Source organism: Argentina silus (assembly GCF_951799395.1).
Source record: "Argentina silus genome assembly, chromosome: 20".
NCBI lineage: Eukaryota > Metazoa > Chordata > Actinopteri > Argentiniformes > Argentinidae > Argentina > Argentina silus.
The window spans coordinates 1,021,924-1,046,113 of NC_139674.1; the positions used below are offsets into that span (position 1 = coordinate 1,021,924).

Below are 24,190 nucleotides of genomic sequence, written 5' to 3' on the forward strand. Positions count from 1 at the left end.
CCATAATTAAGAAAAACCCTGAAACAACTGTCCCAAAGATCAGGAACACTCTCCAGGAGGTAGGCATGAATGTGTCAGAAACTATCATCTGCAGAATATGTCACCAGCCAAATTACAGAGGCTTCACTGCAAGGTGCAAACCACTAGTTATCCTCAAAAAGGATGGTCAGGTAGTAGTTTGTAGTTTGCTAACGGTACCTACAAAGCCTGCAGACAGAAAAGATTACTATTATTATGTACCAGAGTGATTGCAATTAGAAACTTTGGAAAGGATCTGCCCATACATAGCATAACACTTCATCTGTGAAACATGGTGGAAGGGGTGTTATGGTTTTGGCATGTACAGCTGCCATTAGAACTTGCTAATTTGTTTTAATTGATGATGTAACTGCTGATGGAGCAGCATAATTAATTCTGAAGTGTACAGAAACATATTGTCTGCTCGAGTACAAGCAAATGCCTCCAAATTCATTGGATGGCTCTTCATCACAAAGTAATACAATAACCCAAAACATACTTCCATATCAACTAGGGAGTTTTTCAGGGACAAAAAGTGGAAAGGTCTTGACTGGCCAATTCAATCTTCAGATATAAATCCAATTTAACATGAATTTCATTTCCTGATAAGATTTTACGCAAAATACCTCTAAACAAACAACAACTGAAGATGGCTGCAGGCCTGGCAGAACATCACCAGAGAAGATACCCAGCGTATGGTGGGGCCAATAGGTCACAGACTTCAGGCAGTTATTGCATGCAAAGCATTGTCTCTCAAATACTAAACATATGAGTGCTTAATTTGGACATTATATTAATCTGTCCCATTACTTTTGGTGGCCTGAAATAGAGGAACTATGTATAAAAAGTGTTGTCATTTCTAAATGGTGAAACCAATATGTACACAAATACCCTCAAATGAAATTTAACCTCATAGTAATTTTAAATCCAAACTTGTGTGCAGTGTAGAGCCAAAAGAAGACAAAATGATTCACTGTCCCATTACTTACGCAGGGCACTGTAGCTCATGCGTTTTCTATATTGGTGAGGACAGAATGTCTAAGTATGGAGTGAAATACGAGCCAATTTTGAATGTCCCTAGTTCTAATTTTAAGAACACCCACACGCACTACTGATCACTCGCATGTATAGCTGCAGATGTATTTAAAAAAAACTCCTTACTTCGTTGTCACATGTTTGTCTTTCTGTGACACCTTCGACAAAGAACAATAGAGGAATAAAGAAACAAGAAACAACAAACCATCAGTGCCTCTGTATCTATATGGAGTCTATCTCTGATCATAATTGAAAAATCGTGGACTGATCAAATTCGGTTTTGATCATGTCATGTTGATCATGTTTGCTGTCATACGACGTTATATGCGAGGCACTGTTCACTCTACAGCCAATCATTCTGTCATCATCATCATTGATCATGAACATTGCCCATATATTCACTGCAACCTGCTTGCTTGCCAAATTATGTTGTATTCAATTGGAAGGTACGACGTATAATACGAATGCTTAATGTCAACCAACTAGGCTACATGTCGTGACCATTACATAAGACAATATTATAGAGTCACTTTTTTTCCAGATAGTCCGGGGTTAGGGATATGACATCAGAACGGCCTCCCGCCCAGTCAGTCAGTCAGTCGGTCGGTCCGTGGTGCTTATCAGGATATAAAAAAAAAACGGAGAGAGGTTACCAACATTTCCTCAAGGCTTTTGCTTTATTCATTCAATACCACCTCTCTTGAGCAGCGAAACTCTTCAAGGTAAAGTAAGTCCACGTGTCTTACGTGTTTTCCCACTATAGGTTCGTTCATTAGCTCGGCTATAACAACTATATTCAAGCTAGTTCTCCTTGCTGCTAGCTTACTAAAAGTAAACTGATTCGACGTCATGTAGCTAGTTAGCTAGCCTGCTGCTAGGCTCCAACACCGGGTTGCCAGTTTGATGCTAGTTTTGACATTCAGTTGTACAGTTGAATGAAGTCCTAATATGGCTAAATCAAATAGCGTCTGTCGAATGTTTCTTTTGGATTCTTTTTTTTTTTTAAGTTGGTGTAGACATGTTTCACTAAGCTAACATCTCGCTTGATGGGCCAGTCAGAAAGTTACGAAGTTAGAACGTTAGCCAGCTTTTGGTTGGTTGAATGAATTGTTGTTTTTTTGCGAGCAAGATAAGCGAAGTGCTTCGTTCGTGGCTGAAGTAAGTAGCCAGTGTGATGGTTCGGTTAGAACAGTGTTTAATCTGGACCATAAGGCTGGTTCTGCTGCAGCCCTTTAATGCGGAACAAGTTGCTGTCTGCCTGACTGAAGCCTGCAAGGCGGGGCAGCTAACGTCGCTGTCATATAGCAGGTATGCATTACATTCGCATATGAACTAAGTGTGAGAGACTACTTTGGTGTCTCGTTTTTTGGACATAAACTAGCGTTACTTTTCTTTGATTTCACTTAGTGTCTGCTGAGAGAAGAGGGAGACAGAGAGAGAGAAAACTTACTAGTCATAGAGTAATTGTGTCATTGAACTATGATGGGATTGTGTTTGTTAGGGTGTGTGGTGGAGAGCGCAGCATTGACATCACTACTTCTTTACCTGCCAATGTAAAAAGATCCCAGTTCCTGCTTTTCTTTCGGAATGTTGCTGACTGCAGACCTCATGACGATGGTCATTCCCGGATTTCATGGGTTGTGCTAAGGCGAATAACTCCCAACGCTGAGTGAAAGTGTGACTCCGTCGTGCTGTCAAAGTAAAACCAAAGTTGGAGCAATGTCCATTCTATTCTCATTCTATTTCTACGCCCTCAGGCCCTGAGCATGTGAGCAGGGGGAGGGTTCTGCAGGAAACAGACGAGTGACGTCAGGGTCTCCCCTTCCCTGTCACCTTGTACAGTATTTCCCCCCATTATGTCTCTCCCCTCTGTTGGCCCTTCAAATGGAAAATGCCTGAAAGAGTAGAGCATGCTATTGTTTTAGCCTGCCGTGGTCCAAGGTTGTTTGGGCTGGGCCGACGACACAAGGTGTTGTTGATGCTGGTTCGTTGAGGGCACAGCTGACCAGTTGGTGGACTCATGGAGCAGTTTTGAGTCTTGGCACCCTTCTAGATTCACTGATCTGTTGAGACCTAGATGAGTTTGGTGTACTAATAAGCCTATCCAGACGTTGTGAGATCAGCAGTTAGGTGCAGCTGTTGGATGACCAAAAATGCCAGACCTCCAAGTCATTGTTCATGACCCTCCGGTTGCCATGGAAACATGTCACCCCCCTCCACAGTAGGTTATGTGCAAGTCACTTCCCTGGAGCCCTGATTCGGACCACCTCCATAGGGATTTAGAAATATGTCTCACTGTGAAGTAACTCAACAACACTGTAGGGAAGGCCGCACTCACAGGCGTATTTATGAAACAAAAGAAGGAAATGGAAACAGAACATTTATGAAAAAATGACCTCAGAGCTACAGACTTTTTTTCACCAGCAGCTTTATGATAAGAATTGAAATAGCCAAACCTTTTTTTTCCCCCCAGCAAGCTCATTATGTTGTCGTACCCAGTACCCTACTCTTTGAAACACTGTGCTTGTTACTACACCAGTGCCATAGATGGAAGTTTGTCCAGCATTGTGGCCATATTGAGGAATACAAGTCCTCAGAATTGATCATAGCATAAGCCTAAATCAAGCTGGAAGTAACTAGAGTCAAAATGATGCCAAATAAGGCTACTCCATGGATGCAAGGCTACTCTCTGACGTATTGACTGATTTAGTGTCTACTGGCCTGATCTTCTGCTTTCATGCAGCCATAAGCCTTGTTGTTTGACCTCATTGTGACGTCCATGTTCCTCTCTCTTCCTGGTAACCCAGTGCTTGTTTTTCCCTTCACCTAAAGGGAGGAAGTGTTATTTTCCTAGTTAGACCAAACTGAGTGTGTAACATGAGTGGCGTGAGTGTGTGAGTGAGTTCTTTGGAACCTGTTGCTATTGCTGACCATGCTGAGTGAGATGTGGCATACGTTTTGGGCCTTTGTCATAGTGTGTTGGGACTGGTCATTTGATTTGATTTATCTTCAATTGACATGTAATTGTTGAGTTTGTAGGGCAGTACTGGAAGAGTTCATGTTCATCTAGCCTAGGCTCGTGGGTCATGGCAAAAAGGAGACAGTAGCTTGTGATTGTATCACATTCTAGTCTGAAGCCCCGATTTTTGCGGTCTCTGTATCTCCATAGCTCACACTGTGTGTGTGTGCGTGAATGTGTGCACATGTCGTAGCTCAGTTTAAAAAAAGTGGTGCTCGAGCGGAGCGCTCCAGAGTTGGAAGATACACACACACACACACACACACACACACACTCCAGTCTCTCAATACACACACTTCACAATACACAGGCACTTATTAAAAGTGGCTTATGACATCTGTCTGGTTTATTGTTTGTGTGGCTCTCTTATTCTCTCTCTCTCTCTCTCTCTCTCTCTCTCTCTCTCTCTCTCTCTCTCTCTCACACTCACACACACACACACACACACCGTTGTAGGACAGACGTGCTTGTTCCTGTCAGCTGTGGATGAGCCCAGTTCTGTTGCCCTGCGGCAGTATTAAGAGTAGATAAACAGAGTTGAGAATATGTATGTCCTGTTGTTCCTACCTGTTTCTCTCTCTCTCTCTCTCTTGCTCTCGCTGGGCTCTAAAAAGAACAGACATGACATTAACAATAAATGGAGAGGGTCTTTTCAGAATAATGTTCATTCGTGTGTGTGACCCCATTGACACCTGGCATTGACATGTGACCTGTGATCGGATTACTCCTGATCTGATGCAAAGCGATCGGACCTGGTCACCTTGCGTTTACACCTGGTGTTGAAAAATGCGTCATAGGTCTGTCTTCTGTGTCTGCGTTGTGGTCAGACGTCCTTTTACATGTTTATTTACATAGCTCTCAGTCACCTGCCGATGCATGTTATTTCTAAGTAAAATGTGTGTGTGTGTGTGTGTGTGAGAGAGAGTGAGTTCAGACTTGTAACCTGTAGTACGTCGCCCCCAGGATTGCTTCACACAATTTCAGCGCTCTCTCTAGAATCCGCGAAGCACTGTGGGAATAGTCCGCTGTGGAAAGTAGGTCCTGCCGTGTCATTTAGCCATCGGTCGCAGGAGAATCCTTTATTTAGACTTGGAAGAGCCCCAGACATACCAGAATCATCTCGCTCCCTCTATTTTCATCCCTCTTCTTTTGTCATTCAATCTCCCTCTTTTTCTTTCCCCATATGTAGCGACTCCCTCCTTGTTCCCTCCTTTTTCTTACCCCCTCTATCTCTCTCTCTCTCTGTGGTGAAGGTCAGCGTAGTCTCATGTCTTATTCTGGGTAAAGGGCTGTAGCATGACTCAGGACTTCAGTCTCTCTCTCTCCCCCAAACTCTTATCTCTCAGCCGTTTGTATTCTCTCTTTCTTATTTATCTCTCTCTGATACACTCAATGACCCGTCTCAGCTGTTTCCTCCCAGGGGCCCCTGATGGTGAATATAACCCAGAGAGCTGCTACTGTAGCTATTCTTGCCACAATACACATACTGACACCACATACTAGGTTACTTGGTGAATGCCAGCCCAGTAGTTTAGGTCTGTATAAAATGCTTGTGAAGCCAGTGTATGCCGTTTTCCACATTTGTTGAGCTTATCTCGCTACGTATTGGATTCCAACATGCTTGGTACGTAAAACAGAACGTGTAATCATAATTAACTCGGATAACATTTGCTCAGTCAACATGTTGCCCAGCCTGAGGTGATCTTATTAATGTGTGTGAAATTACTCTCTCAAAGGTTGACAAAGTGTTGAAGTCTACACCAATACACACACATCCTCAACAGCTTTTTGTCTCTTTTCTGCCCCCCCCCTTTCCCCCCCTCTGTTTTCTGCCAGTGTGTGTACATGGATTTGGTAGCGTTAGCTCAAGTTATGCCATAGAATGAGAGTGGACTTCAGACTTTGTCCAGCCTGCCAGACCAACCACATTGTTTAAAGTTCCTTTGGGTCAAGTGACATATTGAGCTAAACTGTTCAACACTGAAGATAAAAAAGCCCCGTGGTTGAAACCAACCTAAAGCAGAGTTGCTTTAGAACTCTCTCATGCCTGGTCTCAGATGTCTTTGCTTTGTAACCACTCAGTCCAGGTATCTAGGTTTGGCAAAAAACTAACCAACAATGGGAGTGATGGGGAACCCCAAAAAAGTGACTACCTTTTGCTGTAGTCTGTTCGAAGTGCAGGGTTTCACACTGGTTGACTGGCTGTCTAGAACTTTGTGGCCCATTCTGTGCCCTCTGTGTTCCATTGTTACCATGGCAGTGAGTATTGATGGATAGGGACAGCTGAGAGAGAACTGGACCGTGTGTGTGTGTGTGTGTGTGTGTGTGTGTGTGTGTGTGTGTGTGTGTGTGTGTGTGTGAGAGAGAGAGTGTGTGTGCCTATGCCTGCATTGCCGAACCACTGTGTGTGTATGCGTACGCCTGCATTGCCGAACTGCTGTGTGTGTGTGTGTGTGTGTGTGTGTGTGTGTGTGTGCGCGCGCATACGCACGCATGCATCGCCGAACTGCTGTGTGTGTGTGTGTGTGTGTGTGTGTGTGTGTGTGTGTGTGTGTGTGTGTGTGTGTGTGTGTGTGTGTGTGTGTGTGTGTGTGTGTGTGTGTGTGTGTGTGTGTGTGTGTGTGTGTGTGTGTGTGTGTGTGTGTGCGCGCGCGGGTGCCTGCATTGCCAAACTGCTGTGTGTGTGTGTGAGTGAGTGAGTCGAGGAGTGTTGCTGTGCGCAGTGCTGACTCATGACACTGCTGAGGAAAGTGCTGAGAGTTACACAGGCAGCACACACACACACACACACACACACCATCCATCTAGCTCCCTCTAAAGTCTGATGACTGGTCTCTCCTCTCCTGAGAGGATCACCCCTGACTGAGCACCACTGAAGCAGCACAACATCTGATGGACGTGTGTTGGTGTGTGTTAGGGTTGGGTTGGGTATTCTGGAATACGGCGATATTTGGAGCACATCGTGGTATTGTTCTCTTACAGGAAATAGTTTCTCGTCTCTATGTGCAGAATCCCGCTTTTTGCGAGGCAAAGCACATCTAGCAGTAAAAGAGAAGGAACACTGAGGGAGAGAGACAGGTCGGACAGGGTAGGAACAACGAGGGAGAGACAGGTCGGACAGGGTAGGAACAACTAGGGAGAGAGACAGGTAGGACAGGGTATGAACAACTAGGGAGAGACAGGTCGGACAGGGTAGGAATATCAAGGGAGAGAGACGGGTAGGAACATCAAGGGAGAGAGACAGGTCGGACAGGGTAGGAACAACAGACGCCTATTCTCAACCCTGTTTATCTGCTCTTAACACTGCCGCAGGGCAACATAGCTGGACTCATCCACAGCTGACAGGAACAAGCACGTCTGTCCTAGAGAGAGAAGTGAAGTGAGGGGGGAAAGAAGAGAGGAGAGATGGAGCGGGGAGGAAGGGTAACACAGCTCTCTCTGTCAGGGCTGTTCCGCTGCATTGCCCTGCCAACACAAACGGAAGCTCCCCACAGCCACTCACAAACTAATACACACACACACACACACCCATCACAAACTGTAACACACACACAGTATGCCACTTTTCCGCCCTGCACAGTGATTTCTGTGTGTGTTGTATTGTGGGTGGTGAGGTTAAAGAACCCACCTGCTGATCAGATTACAAAACCAGATCACACACACACACTCTCTCATGTCCGTCTTGATGTCTTTCTCTCTCTCTCTCTCTCTCTCTCAGGATCCGTCTCTGTCTCCCCCTTTCTTCACCTCCCACATCTCTCTCTCTCCTGCTCACCTTTATTCCCGCTTCCCCCTCTTCGTCTCTCTACAGACACTCTCCTTGTGTCCTTCTTCTTCTTCTTCTTCTTCTTCTTCTTCTTCTTCTTCTCTGTCTCTCCCCTTCACTCACTCACACACACACACACAGTCATGCATGTACTTGCGCACACACACTCAAACATGTAGGCCGAGGGCTATACGCACACCGTACCAATGACACACACACACACACACACACACACACACCTCACTCACTCAGATCAGATGTGTGGCAGCAGTCTCAGTCCTGCATTTCTCTGGAATGTGATAGGGAGAGAATGAAGATAACGTTACTATGTTGGGCTACTTTTGGCTCGGAGATCATAAAATAATGTGTGTGTGTGTCATTGGTACAGTGTGTGTCTGTGTGTACATGCATGGCTGTGTGTGAGAAATGTCCCTGTTTCCAGCTGCCTCTATCATGTGACTGTTGTGAAACTAAAGCGGGTCCACAGCCCTGCCAGCTCTCTCTCTCTCTCTCTCTCTCTCCACCCCACCCCACAGTGTGTGACGGGTGTGACGGACTGATGAAAATCAGGCTGTGAAATCTCTCTCGCTCTTCCTCTTTCTCTCACACTTGTGCCTTTCCATGCCTAACTCTTTCATGCCCTCCCTCTCTGACATGGATTGTTTTTCTCCTGGCTTCTTTCCAAGTCGTCCCTTCCCCTCATTGGTTAGGCTAATGACTGAGCTGGTTATTTCGTAGGATTTGCGTTTGTGTGTATGCTAATTCTGGGCGATTGCTCGGTCAGTGTCACTTCCTGATTTTGCGTTGTGTAGGCTTCGTTATGGACGTCAGGGTGTGTGATGTGTGTGTGTGTGTGTGGTTGGGCCTGAACCCATAGAACGTGAGTAGTGGTATTGTGGTGCGTGGTGAGACATTCTCAGAATGCAAGGGGGACGGACGGACGGACGGACAGACAGAGGTAGCCAAAACAGATCAGATTGGGACTCAATAAACCTCCCGTCCATCCCCCTCAGATCGGTCAATCCTTGTTGTGTCGCATTGGTCGTCTCTCTCTCTCCCGCTGCGTCACACTCCACTGTGAGATGTGACAACCAGCCGTGTGCGTGTTCCTCGCCAGAGCGAGAAAGAGATGCACTGAATGCTGAGTCATAGTTACTTCACGCCAAATCCCAATCTAGCTCTCTGTGTTTTTCAGTAATCTCGTTCATTTCCGCCCAATATGCTCGAAAGGCATCAAACTTGGCCTTGGTTTACCCAATACGAAGACCGGGGGGGGGGGGGGGAACTCCAGACACCCAGTGCTTCCACCACACACGTCTGGTTCAGAGCCACGCCTCGCTGTCGCTTGATTACACTTCATGTTATAGGACTATTTTGATTGTTACGTCCTGTTATTTGCACGGTTGAGAGGAAACTTGTAAAGTAAGCATTTCGTTGTAGACTTTACATCCTGTATCCTGTGCATATGATCAGTAAAGGTTGACTTGACTTGATTCCTTTGCTCAGTAAATTCGCTCCCACTAAGGCCAGGTTTGAGGCGTTGTTAATCCAGGCTTATATTGGCTGTGAGCAATAGCCTGGGGACGAGGTTAGTCCTTCACTGACTGACTCGGTAGTTTAGCATTATACTGAAGGTGTGTGTGTGTGTGTTGCAGCCCCTAAAGACTGAGGGTAACGCAGGGCAGCAGCCATGTCAGGCTCCTATGATGACTCCATGATCGATGTCTCCAGTGACAGCTTCTGGGAGGTGAGACACCTACCACACACACTCACACGCATTTCCTCTTCACTATCTCACACTGGGAGGTGAGACACCCACCACCAAACTTCTTCCTCGTTATCACACTCTGGGATGCTTTTCCTCAATATTAATTCTCTCTCTCACACACACACACTCTCACTCTCTCTTTCAGGTGGGGAACTACAAGAGGACAGTGAAGCGTGTGGACGATGGTAACCGTCTGTGTAACGACCTGATGACCTGTCTCCATGAGCGGGCCCGCATCGAGAAGTCCTACGGACAGCAGCTCACAGAGTGGTCCAAGCGCTGGAGAACGCTCATAGACAAAGGTATACACACACATATACACACACACACACACACACACACACACAGCTGTCTGATTGAAGATGGTGTAAGAAGAGAACAGTGATGAGCTTTGAGGTCTGGGTCTGAAAAAGGGACTACATGGTTCTTCTTTCTCTTTGTGTGTGCGTGTGCATGCATGCGTACGTGCGTGTGCGTGCGTGCGTGTGTTCTTTTTCTCATTCCCTCAGTAAGGTAACCCAGAGAAGGTGTGTGTATTTCTAAGTGTGTGTTGTGTCCCAGGCCCTCAGTACGGTACGCTGGAGCGAGCGTGGGGCGCCCTCTGCACCGAGGCAGAGAAGGTGAGCGAGCTCCACATGGAGGTGAAGGCTGCCCTGATGGGTGAGGACTTTGAGAAGCTGAAGACCTGGCAGAGGGACGCCTACCACAAGCAGATGATCGGAGGCTTCAAGGAGACCAAGGAGGCCGAAGACGGCTTCCGCAAGGCCCAGAAACCCTGGGCCAAGAAACTCAAAGAGGTAACGGGGAGCTGTTTATGAGTAAACACACACACTCATCCTGGGCCAAGACACTCGAGGTACACACACAACCCAGGGGTAGGGAATTGAAAGACACGGCCTATGCTCTGAATTGAGGGGGAACACACAAACACTTGTTATGACGCAATTATTACCAGCCTGATGGTGTGTTGTTTTCCGTTGTGGTGGTTATTGACGATGAAAGCAGAGAGAGGCTGTGTTTTGCAGTCGATGGATTTCTGCCTTAGCCGTCGCAATTCTTACTGTATCGTCCCTCAGTACACTTGAATACATATGACTGACTTACAGCCCCTATTTCTAGCCTAGACTAGCAGCTAGGCTGACCACAAACAGGCCACTAATCATAATTAGCTACGGCTTGTACGCTTCCAGACACCATTAAAAAGACCCCCCCACACATACACACACACCCAGCCCATATGTATTGTTAAATGCTCTCTCATGTCATGCTCTCTGACGGCCTATTTGTTTCTCTGTATCAGTGTTTACCTCATGTTGGACTGTTGGACCCTTTCTCTTTGTTGACTGGTCTGATTCTGATGAAGTGAAGAGGTTTATTGTCCCATATGGACATCATCTGGTTGGATGACAGTGCAAAGAAATTGTTATTTGAAAAAACAAAGAAAATACTAGAAACTCAATAGACATACACAGTACAGAGGAAGCATTTTGTCATCTTTTATGACTACATTCCCAACAGTTTGGATTTGAATCAAAACAATTCAAAGTCTAGATTCTTAGCTTTAATTCAATTGGCTTTTTTTTCAGATTGGGTTCACCATTACACCAGTACACATTTTTTTAAACCTACTCCCGCTATTTCAGGGCTCCAAAAGTATTCAGAAAAATCATATAATGTCCAAATAAAGTACTTAGTTTACTTTGTTTAGTATTTGGTCAACAATCCTTTGCATGCAATAACTGCCTGAAATCTGTGACTCAATGCTGGGTATCTTCTCTGGTGATGCTCTGCCAGGCCTCTACTGCAGCCATCTTCAGTTGTTTGTTTTTAGGTATTTTTGCCTAAAATCTTATCACAAAATGAAATGCATGTTCAGTTGGATTTAAATCTGAAGATTGACTTGGCCAGTCAAGAACCTTCCACTTTTTGGCCCTGAAAAACTCCCTAGTTGCTATGGCAGTATGTTTGGGATTATTGTCTTTGGAGTCATTATCTTACTGTATGATGAAGCACCATCCAATGAATTTTGAGCCATTTGCTTGTACTTTACAGAAGATGTTTCTGTATACTTCAGAAAACATTCTGCTGCTGCCATCAGCAGTTACATCATAAATTAAGACAAGTTAGACAGTTCTTGTGGCAGCTATACACCATGTTTCACAGAAGAGGTGTTATGCTGTAAATCTTGGGCAGATCCTTCTTTCTCTAAACTTTCCTCTTGCAATCACTTTGGTACATGATAATATTCATCTTATCTGTCCACAAGACCTTTTTACAGACCTGCAGGCTTTTTAGCTACGTTTTAGCAAGCTGTAACCTGACCATCCTTATTGAGGATAACTAGTGGCTGGTGACGTATTCTGTGGATGGTAGTCTCTGACACATTCATGCATACCTCTTGGAGACTGTTCCTGATCTGTGGGACAGTTGTTGTTGTTTTTTTCTTAATTATGAGTGAGCATTCTTCAGTCATCCACTGTAGAAGTCTTCCTTGGCCTATCAGCCTGTTTGTGATTTTAGTAAGTCAAAGGTTTTGACAATTTCAGCTCCCCTTCCTTGACTTTCATTGATGTCTCTCAGGTCTTCATGTTGACAGACTCCAAAGGCAAATGCAAGAATCAATACTAGACATTGACAGCTCTCCTATGCCTGCACAAATGATGTGACGGAACGCACATGACTAATACTTTTGGTGCCCTGAAATAGAGGGAATATGTATAAAAAGGGTTGTAATTTCTAAATAGTGAAACCAATCTGAAAAAAGAAAACATTGAATTAAACCTGATAATCTCTACTTTAACCTCCATAGTAATTTAATTTGTTTGATTTCAAATCCAAACTGTTGGGAGAGTAAATGGTTAGGATACGATGATGATGATATGGAAATTGAAGATGATGTCAACGTTGATGATTTGCAATGTTGCCGTAATGACGATGAGATCGATGGCAGTGATTAACTATGATGGGTGTGAGGATAACATGGTGATGTGACATTAACGCTGCTGAATGTACCATTCCAGTGATGGTGGTAATGAAGACTGGTGTGTGTGTGTGTCTACAGGTGGAGACCATGAAGAAGGCCTACCACTCGGCCTGTAAGGAGGAGAAGCTGGCCACCAGCCGGGAGAACAACAGCAAGCTGGAGAGTAACAACAACCCTGAGGCCCAGAAGAAACTCCAGGACAAGGTGGAGAAGTGCCAGCAGGAGATGGAGAAGGTAAGGAGTGTGTGTGTGTGTGTGTGTGTGTGTGTGTGTGTGTGTGTTACAGCTGGAATGTGTGCTGCTGTGACCCATCAGTACACAGAAAATCTCTAGCAGGTGTGTGTGTGTGTGTGTGTGACCCTCTCCCTCTCTAGACTAAGGAGCGCTATGAGAAGTCATTGGAGGAGCTGGACAAGACCACTCATCCGTACATGGAGAACATGGAGCAGGTGTTTGAGCAGTGGCAGCAGTTTGAGGACAAACGCATTTGCTTCTTCAAAGAGTTGCTGCTAGAGGTCAAACAACACCTCGACCTCTCCACCAATCACAAGTAAGATGGTGGATAGAGCTTTTTTTAAATGAAATTCTTCAAATGTAAACTATTTGTCTGGTTTCAACCACAGTTGGAAAAGGGATAGTTCAGCATACAGTTTGGTAACTCAAAGAGTTATGAAGAGAAGAGAGCCACAACATTATGAAATCAAATGGACTGAATCCATTGACACCTCTTCTCTCCAGGTTCCAGACAGTCTACCACTCTCTGGAGGACACCCTCTCTGCTGTAGACGCTGAGGAGGACCTCAAGTGGTTCAGATCCAACCACGGCCCCAGCATGCCCATGAACTGGCCCCAGTTTGAGGTACAGGGAGAGTGGGAGAGGAGAGGGGAGGGATCGGATGGAGGGAGGGAGGAATAAGGAGGTAGAGAGAGTGAGTGAGTGGTAGAGATCCAACCACTGTATGCACCATGCCCATAGACTTTACCTGACGTGCCAGATCACTGGTCCTTGACAAAAAAAAGTTGACCCTGTAATCCTGTGGTTTGCATTATTCAATCGTAGACATTCACAAAAAATGCCTTTCAAAAAGATCTGAGTCAAGATGTCACTTTGAATGCCTCCTGATGTTCAAATCGCCTATTTGAGTAAATTCCTACAACTCCCAAGATTCCCCTCTCCCTCCCACGCCAGGTCCTTATGTGGAACAGAGCAAGAGCTAACGTGTGCTGCTCTCTAGGAATCACTGGCATAATAGAGCAGGGTCAAAGTGCAAGAGGTCTTACCACGTATTTTGATGCAGTTATGAGACTTTTCCACGCAGTAAACGCAAGACCTCACGTTTCGGTAACTATGATGCAGCTGCACACGAAATGATGAAAGTTCGAAACGGTATGCATCGTGGATTGACTAGAAATTCTGACAATGGATTTTGGGTCAAATTCCTCTTTAAGCAAGCTAGTACCCTGTGATCTGGAGAGGAGGCATACTGTATGATCCTGTGGTTTAAGAAGAGGGATACTGAGTTCAGTACTGTAGGACCCTGTGGTCTGAGAGGAGGGGTACTGAGCCAGCACACTGATTGGTGACGAGAGGGCACCTCTCCCTGCAGTTCATTAGCGCTTAGTGTCAACAAAAACTAAACATGTCATTCCAGGTGAAGCATAGCCCCTTATTTTCATGTTGTGCTGAAGATGGTCCCCAGACTAATTGGCCATGTAGCTCGCTTGCAATGGCTACATTACAGGCTTATTAGCCAAGCTAGCAGGGGTCAGGCTAGCAAGGATCAATTTGTAATTCAGCAGAGCAAACTCTGGATTGGGAGAGGTGAGTGTGTGTGTTCAGGGGAAACTAAGACATTAGGGGCATTTTTCATTGGAACTGCTAGGTTCTTGTTTACCTTTTGCTAATCTTAGTTTATGTTGAGTTTTACCTCATGTATGGTAAGGAAATGTAGTTCCACACAAAAGACCATTGTTGCAGTGTGTTATGTCCCCAGGCTGTGTCTACACCGTGGTAGGTGTGTCACACACACACACACACAACCTGCATAACCAGTCTATTCCGATACAAATGTAAAAACAAAGAAGCATGGCATATTCTGTTTACGGGATGTTGTTGTAGATGCTAGAGTAGATCTGTCAATCCAAAAATATGGTGATGGTTATTTTTGTATAGAAACTTTCACAAATGTTTTCTTCTTCTTTGTTTGTCAACATATGGCACATCATAGCATCATAGCATAGCTGTTGGGACAACTCTTGAAAACATAGCAGTGCTGCAATTCAACACCAATTCACAATCACAGACTATTACCAAGCTCAACTGTGTTCCTTTTAAAGGCCCATTAAAATGAAAATCGTAGTTACCAGTGTTTTGGGCTTCACCAGATCAAATTAATATCACCCAAATATGAAATATTTGATTTGTCATTTTTCCAGTACTCTTTACGTAAACATCTAGCCCTGTGATTCAAGAGGTTAAGTGTCTGGCACCACAACCTGCTCATGTTATACTCCATTGGATGCGTGCTCTGGGTAGTAAAGCTCAATCAAATAAATTAGACATTTTAGCCAGCACTAGCAAGTGCACACATTGGCATGCAGCAAGACTATTCAGAATAAGGTAAGAAAATGATGTAGCTAAAGTATTTTTTTGTTTGAGCTAGCACAGTGTAGTGTTTCTCAAGCTCGAAAAACAACCTGTTCTTAGTAGAGTTGCTAACAATTTTACAAAGCTAACTTTAAAGTGACAAACCATGCAATTGCGTCCAACTGCTAACAGAAATGCTGCCTAAATCCACATAAGAGACACTGTAGGCTGCTAAAAACATTGAACCAAGGAAGAACATTGAACAAGGACGAACTGTCAATCATTCAAAATGTGAACTGTGACTAAAAAAAAAAGGTTATTTTTTGGCATTTTAATTGAACAATTAAAGTGTGTAACCTAGCACTTATGCAGAAATTATATGATATGGAAATCAAAGTCACTTTAGTGGGCCTTTTAACATTTAATACATTTTCTGTTCTTTTCTTTGAAATAATTTTACTGTCTTATCCTCACTAACCCCTCCCCCCCATCCTTTCCTCCCCCCTGTTTGACAGAATGTGGACTGCTCCAGTCGCTACCATAAGAGAAGGTCCATTGTAGTGAGTTCTGGATGGAAGGACTGTTCTATCACTGTGGTTATGCGGGGGCGGTTTCACTTACAGCGCACTGTGTGTCTGTCTCTCTGTCCTCCTGTCTGTCTGTCTGTCTGTCTGTTTGTCTCTGTCTGTTGGAGGTTTTGATGACCCACTCACACTGGCTGGACTAATTCTTTAGGAGGAGCACAAGTAATACTTTGAAGCAAGCACACACACACTCTCACACATCCATCTCTCTGTTAACTGTGTGTGTGTGTGTGTGTGTGTGTGTGTGTGTGTGTGTGTGTGTGTGTGTGTGTGTGTGTGTGTGTGTGTGTGTGTGTGTGTGTGTGTGTGTGTGTGTGTGTGTGTGTGTGTGTGTGTGTGTGTGTGGGAGGCCTCCTCCCTTCCATTTCCCCCATAACTCAGTGGTGGATGTTTATAGAAGTTTCCGCTGTATATTTCTGGGACTCGCGAATATATGTTGTTCAGCATGTCTCTTTCCTCTATGACCCTTCATCCCGTGGTGACCTCTGACGTGCTCGCCCCTGCCATGCATCACGTAATGCCAGCATGACCTTATTGTGCCTTTGAGATCACCAGTCTGACCAGCTGACTTTTGACCTTTTGAACTTTGGGAAAGGCCTAATAGATTTGTTTGGTCAGGGGGAGTGAGGAAAATGTCTAAATCTGACGTTGCATCTAGCTATGTGCTGAACTGTTGGGAAAGTCTAGATTTGGGCAGCCATAACCATATTGACTGCCTAGCGGAGGAGGCTAGCCTAGTAGAGGAGGGTTTGTTTGTGGGCAGAGGCTCCCACTCATGGAGAATCAGTGGAAACTGTTGACTAGAACCGTCCTACACAAGGCCTACATGACACAGCCAGAACTCTGACATAAAAGATGTTGCAAAAGGTCATATCCGCTGATGGCAGTGTTAGCTTGCATTGGGATGACGGAACCCTAAAGGTGGACTCAGCCATATGACGTTAAATGGGAATTTGAGTGACTTCGGCTGTTTCAACTTTACCCACGCGCCACACGTAGTGATTCTCTGAGCGTCCGAGCACAGCTATGTAACATTAAAAACCTTGTGGCAAAAAGACTGGCGAGTGACTTGTCTTCAATTCAGCTCCTGTACTTATTTCGGACAGTCTTATCGCTGAGTCTACCTTTTTAAAGGTGCACACTAAGTGTTCTGATGCCGTTCGGCTAATGCTTGTTTTCCAACCCTAGCTTCTGGGTGTGACGTCTCAGTTCTGTATCTCTGTGGTGACGGATATGTGTTTGTCTCATACATACATACACGCACACTATTTCAGCGTGCGCACAGCACTCCGCTGCCCTTGCGTTCAGTGCTCATTCCCAGCCTGAGAAAAATGTTTCCCGAACGTTTTCCTGCGAGTGGGGTTATATCAAACCAAGCTACGGCATCAAACTTCCAATGAGGGTGCAAATGTGTACGTGCCTGTGGTTACACTAACAATCAACCAGCGTTAGTTCAATGCTTGTCCTTCTTTCCACTGAAGTGAGCAATTAGTAACTCCTATTTGAACTGAAATTAACTGAATGAAGCATGTGAGAATAAGTCAACAGTAACGCTCGCTTGTGTCAGTTTGTTTCGATAAGTGTGTGTGTGTGTCTGTGTGTTCCAGGACTGGTCCATAGACCTGAATCGTACCTTGAGCCGGCGAGTGACGAAAAAGCCATCGGATGTAGTGACTCTGACGGGCATCAGCCAGACAGGAGATCAGGCAGCGAAGAGCAGCAGCAGGTAACCACACACACATACTGTCCCATCACCACACACCCCTACAACAGAGCAGCAACATCCACATGGGTTTAACACGGCAGAGTCACCTTCATTAGAAACAGACACATACACCGTTGGAGGCTGGAAGCACATGTTTCCTTAAGATAGATGCACATGCTAGTTTTAGTGCCATTGAAAGAATGCAACTCCCTATCTATTAAACACACACACACACACCTTTCTAATCCAAACATCCTAGATACTGTTGCTGCACAATAAGGCTCTCCTCCAGTCAGGAATGCTTGTTAACCATTCCGGGGGAACGCTTTTGGAATGACGTCTTGCGCCGGAGCTGTTGCAATGGTAACAGTAAACATACGTTAAGAGCCTTGTGAAAACAAGCTGCCCACATTTGGAAACATGGCTCCCAAGCAGTCAATACAATGATTGAAATCTTTATAGAGTGGTTCACTGTGTAGTTGCACAATGGTTGTTTAAGGTTTTACAAACTTGCATTTTTAGAAGTAGTTTTGTAATAAATACAATGCGTGGTATTTCAAGTGATGGGATGTGCACTGACTACAGTTTAACATCCAAAACATCACTGTGTGAGTGTGTGAGTGAGTACTGGAGAAGTTTGAGGGAGTTAACTTGGGGAATGTGAGGCACGGAAACCATTTGACCTTTTGCCCTTACTAGATCTGGGTACCAGCATGTGAAGCACATAGTGCATGCAATCAGTTGTTGTTGTTGTTATTATTAATAAAGTCTGTCACATCCAGTATACAGTATATCCAGAAGGTGAAGAGTGGTGTGTGTGTGTGTTTAGGGAGTGATTCTAATGAGACATTTTCCCAACTCATACCACTATAAACAAAAGACAAATAACAGCCATGTTGGGAGAAGGGAGTGAACGTGTCCTGACCGTAGTCTAACCTCACTCCTCGTCATGTTCATGCATTCCTGCCCTCATTCCTCCTAGATGAGTCTGCCCCCATTCCTCCTAGAAGAGTCTGCCCCCATTCCTCCTAGAAGGCAGCATGACAGTGGACAGTTACAGTCAGCCACTGCATTTCTGTACACACACCTTAAAAACACATTGCAATCAGTGACACTTTGAATATATACCTCTGGATTTAAGGGGGAAGGCCATGTCAGGGGTGGGTAGCATCGGACCATTGCTCAGACCATTGTCTTAACCTGAGAGTTTTTTCCCTTGACATTTAGACAATAAATCTCACCGATTTGTGAAAGTATAAGAATAAAAAATGTTTATTTTTAGATATGTCAGATTGTCTCTCTAAAGAGTGTTTGTTTGCTGACTTCTGTCTAAAAAAAGTTACATCGTTCCGGCCGTTTAGTGTTATGTGTTGTCTGAGTAGAGAATCAGTTAGCTCAGAGAGCGGAGCATGACTTTGTAAATAAAGGCGCTCACATTTATCGACAGTACCGTCACATGGTTGGACAGGCACCAACTCTATGCCAGGGTCCGACTGTTCTGTAAACATAGAGTAGGATGAAGTTTCCCATAGACACTGATCTTAGGTCAGGTTTGTGAACACCACCCCCCTAATGGTTAGGATTGGTTGGAAAGAAGGCTGATCCTAGAATTTTGCTGCATCACAACTTTTATCCAGAGCTATAAACAAACAGCAGATAGCCATAGCAGACTATTCATTCTTGCTGAAGTCATGAGTTGCTCTCTGTTTTCTCAATGCCACAATGTGCTCATATTGTTTATTGATTGGTTACGCTACCGGTGACTGAGTCAAATGGCCCGACGACTCCTATTGGTCACCAGCGTATTCTGACTGTCACTCAAGGTTGTGATGTCACAAGGGGCACATCGTCTGTATGCAGTAGGTTCTGAGTGTCAATATTTCCACAGCATCCACATTGGTTGAACTTTTACTTTGTCATACTCGCTGAAGCCCCCACTCTTTGGAACACTCTCCCAAACCTCATCAAAGAAGCCAGCACGCTCTCCTCCTTCAAACCATCCCTCAAAACCCAGCGTTTTAAACTTGCTTTGAATCTTTTTTTGTTGTTTTTACTTTATCTATTCTTGTTCTCTCTGTGGAATGTAGTGTCTGAGTACTGAGAAAAGCGCTGTCCAAAATAAATATATTATTATTATTATTATTATTATTATACTGTTCACTGTGTCCCCATTGGTTGAGCTTTTGCCATGTCATAATGGCAGTTTTCATTGGGTGAGTTTTTTTGGATTTTTCATAATGTTGCTTTTATAGGTTACTATGGGACTGTCACAAGTGTGTGTCTGTGTGTAAGGTAGGTGTGTGTGTATGAATGTGTCACAAATGCTTTCTCGATGTCTCCATGTTGTCAGCCTGACTGTGCCTACTAGTGCACAGCCAGTGGGTTCGAACCCCTTCGAGGATGATGATGAGGAGGAGGAGGAGGAGGAGGAGGAGGCGGCTGTGGAGGAGCAGACGGCCAACCATAGCAGTCCGCTCAGTGTCAAAAAAGAGGAAGTGAAAACGTTGGTGAACAAGAGACCCCACCCATCTCACCCTCCTCTCCCATGTTCAACAGCACTGCACTCTTTCTTTCTTTCCCCACTTTTCCTCCCCCCTGCTTCTCCCCTCCTGGTTTTATCGCTCATCCTTCATCTACCTCTTTCTCCTTTCTCCCTCCCTCTGTCAAGCGGCAGGCTGTGTGTTGCTCTGCATGGTCAGAGAGCGAGCACACAAAGCCCAGTGTGTGTGTTTGTTTGTCCATCATGCCTCACAGTGCCAAGTCCTGCAGAGCATCCTGTGTGTGTGTGTGTGTGTGTGTGTGTGTGTGTGCGCATGTGTTTGTGTTCAGTGAGTGTATTGTCAGTCCTATTGGTGTGCAACCTACAGTCAGATCTGCTGCTAGCCTGAGCTTGGGAACATGCTTGCTTCAACAACAGTACAGCAATCCAATCCAACCAAACACACTTGGTCTCCCAAAAACTACAATTTCATGTAGTAATCTTGTAACATTGCACCATTGAACCTAATCTAGGCTTTTATCTATTGTCTGCCCAGAGCTTGTTGGACGTTATATTTGGTCCTGTTATAATCAAGGCAAATATTGACTCAAGGCAGGACAGGTCTGACTGTAACAACGTCTCTGAGAGTATATGTGTAGTGTACCTGTGTGTGTCAGTGTTTTTCTTTCATTTGTTCTGACTGGGGAAGGGTGTTATATCATTGGTGTGTATCTGCCTCCCTCGTGTGGTGGATAGACTGAACTCCAACCATGTCTTTGTCGAACAGACTGGCCTTGTTCCGGTTTGTGTTCCTGTATTTTCTTTCTGTGTGTCCATTTGCTTGTGACGTCGTTGTGTTGTGTTGTGTTGCCTTGCCTTATCCCAGAACTCTGTGTGTGTTTTCACTTCAAGTGGTGTCAAAGCAACTCACAAATCCATTGTGTCAAATGGCTGCCATGAAACAACAGCTTGCCTCACCAAAAAAAACTCAGCATTGGTGTTCTAAACAGGCGTGTTTTTTCCAGATTCTTTTTTTTTTTTCTTTTAATTTGCTGATTGGACAGGGGAAAGCTTGTGTCTTTCCAAACAGAGTTGGAGATGCATTTGGGCCTTTTCTGCGTGTTTTAACTGTACTTTACCTGGTGGTGTTGTTTTTTTATTTCCTCTCTAACTCTTCACTTTTGTTCCTGCTTCTCTCGCCTGGCATGCTGGATTGTCCAATCGGTGTCTGAGCAGGGCATGATTGACGAGATGTTTTCCTTTCTTCTGTATCGTGATTTGCTCCTTTCTGTGTCCACCCAGTGCTAGCAGTGTGGAGAAATCGCAGGATTGGTCGGACGAGGACACGGGGGCAAACCCTTTCTCAGCGGATGCCAACAGTGATGGGAATCCATTTGAGGAGGAAGCGGCGTCCCCTGTGATATCGGTGGCCGTCCGAGCCCTCTACGACTACGAGGGGCAGGAGCAGGATGAGCTGAGCTTCAAAGCAGGTACAGAGAAAGAGATAAAACTAAGTCCCAATTCTCTTAATTTGCCTCCCTATTTGGTGAAACGACTGATTAGGAATGCCATTATACTTCACAAGTCCATCCAAATCAAGCCTTTAGTAAGACTATGAACACAGTACACGGGTAAGTAGTGAATGTAATGGAAATGTAGACTCAGACATTGACATGATGAATATCTTCCTCTTTTCTTACATATCAATCCATTCTTCAATCTTCTCTTCCTCTGTAGATGAGCAGTTCACTAAGATAGGAAACGAAGATGACCAGGGCTGGTGCAGAGGCCGGCTGAAGGATGGGACAGATGGCCTTTACCCAGCCAACTATGTCGAAGACATCCAGTAATGCAAGAAGTGAATGATGAGAAGGATAGAGAGAAGATGGAGGAACAGAGGAGACAGAAAAGAAAGTGGGGAAGGGAGAGGAGGAAATGTGGTTGAAGGGTGGGCAGGGCAGGGAAGGGCAGGGAAGGGCACACCTCTTATTCGCCCCTCTCAAGAACTCCCCCCTGTGGTAGAGACTGGACTTGCAACTGCATAGTATTGGGGCGGGAGGGGAGGGCAGAAGGGAGGGCTTGCAGATTCAAGGAGGGTGACCTCAAATGTTGTTGTTGCTATTTCTGACTTCCTGGAGCCCATGTGTACAAGCAGAAGTCTTCCACCACGGCCTGGTTTCAAAGTTGCAACCTTGATGAGCACCCAAATACACAGCAGTGAGGACTCAATCCCAAAGTCAAAAGTTGAATAGCTTATTACAAAAGCTAGACCTAATGTTACTCATAACCATTGCATATCTTAGAGACCCATTTGAGAAAGAAAAAGCTATTTCATTACCTTAAAGAAGTGAGTACAATTTTTGTCTTGTTATATTCATATAATGATTACATAAATAACATTGATAGACCAACAATTACTTTGTCAAGGAAGATGCGGAAGGACTGAAGAAGACAGCCATACCTGTGTCCATTCACTCTTGTACATTTTTGATTATGTATATTATTTATTTTCTCAACTTTTAGGTTTCCACCACCAATCCCTCTACTGTGCTAGTCTTGACTTCAGATTGTACTAAGTTACCAACAATTACATGGACAATTGATTCTCCTCTACTAGAGTTTGTAGTGTAGAATTGACCAGCAAAGATCTATCCTGGAAAAGGAGAATTTGGAGATGCATATACTTTCTCAGAATGTTACATTTTAGTCTTGAGGCCATTGTAGCTGTTTTGATCATCTTGTCCCCCTTTTTCCTTTGTATTCAATCCTTTATTGAGAATAAGAAAGCTATTTGTCTGAAAAGGCATTATCAAACCTCTCACACATTACAACCTGTAACCTGTTTCTAATTTGATATTTTGTGAAACGGCCTGGTCAGTTTTTGCTCAGCCTTCTTGGATTTAAATTAGATTTGAAACTTTTAGTTTGATATTATGAACGACACACCAATTCTATTCAGTGCTTCAACTGGATCCTTAGTTCACATTGTATAAGTAACACACTCACCCTCACTGCTTTTTATCAAGTTATTCTGTGGCCTGTACCCTTCACCCTAATTGATTGTAACTGTTTGATTGTATCGGCTCACCTATTGATTGTACACTTGTCTGCTGATTCTTTTGGTATTGGTGACATTCAATTCTCTCACACTGAACAACTGTGCCTCATCTTGTTTTTAGCAGACCACACAGTTGATTTCACCCTCTGTAGATTCTAGTTAGTCTATGTTTTTTTTTTTCAATGCTCTCTGAATGTTTTGGAAAAAAAGGTATCTCACTTGAAGCTCTGAGCTTTTAACTTAGCTTGCACTAAATGTCATATGCCAAGCTTTGGGAGAATATTCTAGTGCCTCCGTGAGTACATGTTGCAATAAAACCACATAGACGATTTTAATGATACAAGTATTTTTGCATGTAAATAGCGAGGAACCTGTGAACAAATGAAGCATAAAGATGAGGAAGTTGTGATGAGTTCTCTAGTTTGAAATCCAAGACTGTTTATTTATAATATGCCTTAAGTACTTTTGTTCCTCTCCTGTTGGACAAATGCTGTGATTCGAAAAATCAGTTTGTAGAATAATTGAATGTTTTATGACGAATGTCACACACAATTTGCTGTTTTGTTACATTTGTAAATATGATTATTTTTCTCCTCTAGAGGGCCATGCTTATCAACTAGTAATTGACAAATAGCAGGAAAATCTGCACATGTTATTCTCTTGGGTATGGAATGAATTAATGAATAGACACACCGTTTCATAACTGTACCAGCTATTTTTATTAGCATTAACCATTACATAGGCTTGCCCTATGAGAAGTTGGTGTTGGGGCTTCTTTCATATGCGTATGCTCACAACGTCAGGCTTACTAATGACACTCACTGGAACTATGATGAATATTTGATGCCTGCAGAGAGAAAGAGTGAGGGAAAGTCGATATACATTTTCTGTCAGTGAGAGATGTTGTGCCATGCGTTTCAAGGCATGTTTCAAGAAAACACAGCAGCAGCAGCAGCTATACTTGCACAGTTCAGCTTGTACATGTTGACATCACAACATAAATAATAAATTGATTAAACCAAAAGAGGATCTTTTTTTTTTTTTTTTTGTGGTTTCTTTTTTCTTTTCAAGTCATATCAGGTGTAAGAGAATACTGGTCATCCTAGATTGAACTTCATTACCCACAAATCCATACTGCAATAACAAACTCCACTGGTGACTGCTGACCTATCAGAGCCCAACCAAGTT

At 44.2% G+C, this 24,190-nt stretch overlaps 1 protein-coding gene across 3 annotated transcripts; it reads left to right on the forward strand.

Moving 5' to 3' along the window:
• Positions 1–1,659: 1,659 nt before the first annotated feature.
• pacsin2 (protein kinase C and casein kinase substrate in neurons 2) lies at positions 1,660–24,020 on the forward strand. Of its 3 annotated transcripts, none has more exons than XM_083692223.1 (12): positions 1,660–1,775; positions 9,494–9,585; positions 9,752–9,908; positions 10,168–10,403; positions 12,668–12,823; positions 12,964–13,139; positions 13,328–13,448; positions 15,692–15,736; positions 17,368–17,486; positions 19,816–19,968; positions 21,247–21,434; positions 21,682–24,020. In XM_083692223.1, exons 2-12 carry the CDS (start codon positions 9,529–9,531, stop codon positions 21,792–21,794), a joined length of 1,521 nt encoding a protein of 506 aa, XP_083548349.1. In that variant the 5' UTR covers positions 1,660–1,775; positions 9,494–9,528; the 3' UTR covers positions 21,795–24,020. The 3 variants fall into 3 exon arrangements, with proteins under 3 accessions (XP_083548349.1, XP_083548351.1, XP_083548350.1); XM_083692224.1 differs by having other exon boundaries at positions 1,683–1,780; XM_083692225.1 differs by lacking the exon at positions 15,692–15,736.
• The last annotated feature ends 170 nt before the right edge of the window (positions 24,021–24,190 follow it).

What these genes read in the sequence shown, in the direction of transcription:
- pacsin2 (XM_083692223.1), top strand. Translation starts at nt 9,529, where the DNA reads ATGTCAGGCTCCTATGATGACTCCATGATCGATGTCTCCAGTGACAGC. An exon ending in GCAGCGAAGAGCAGCAGCAG is followed by an intron (nt 17,487 to 19,815) that starts GTAACCACACAC and finishes CCATGTTGTCAG; the next exon opens with CCTGACTGTGCCTACTAGTG. An exon ending in TGAGCTGAGCTTCAAAGCAG is followed by an intron (nt 21,435 to 21,681) that starts GTACAGAGAAAG and finishes CTTCCTCTGTAG; the next exon opens with ATGAGCAGTTCACTAAGATA.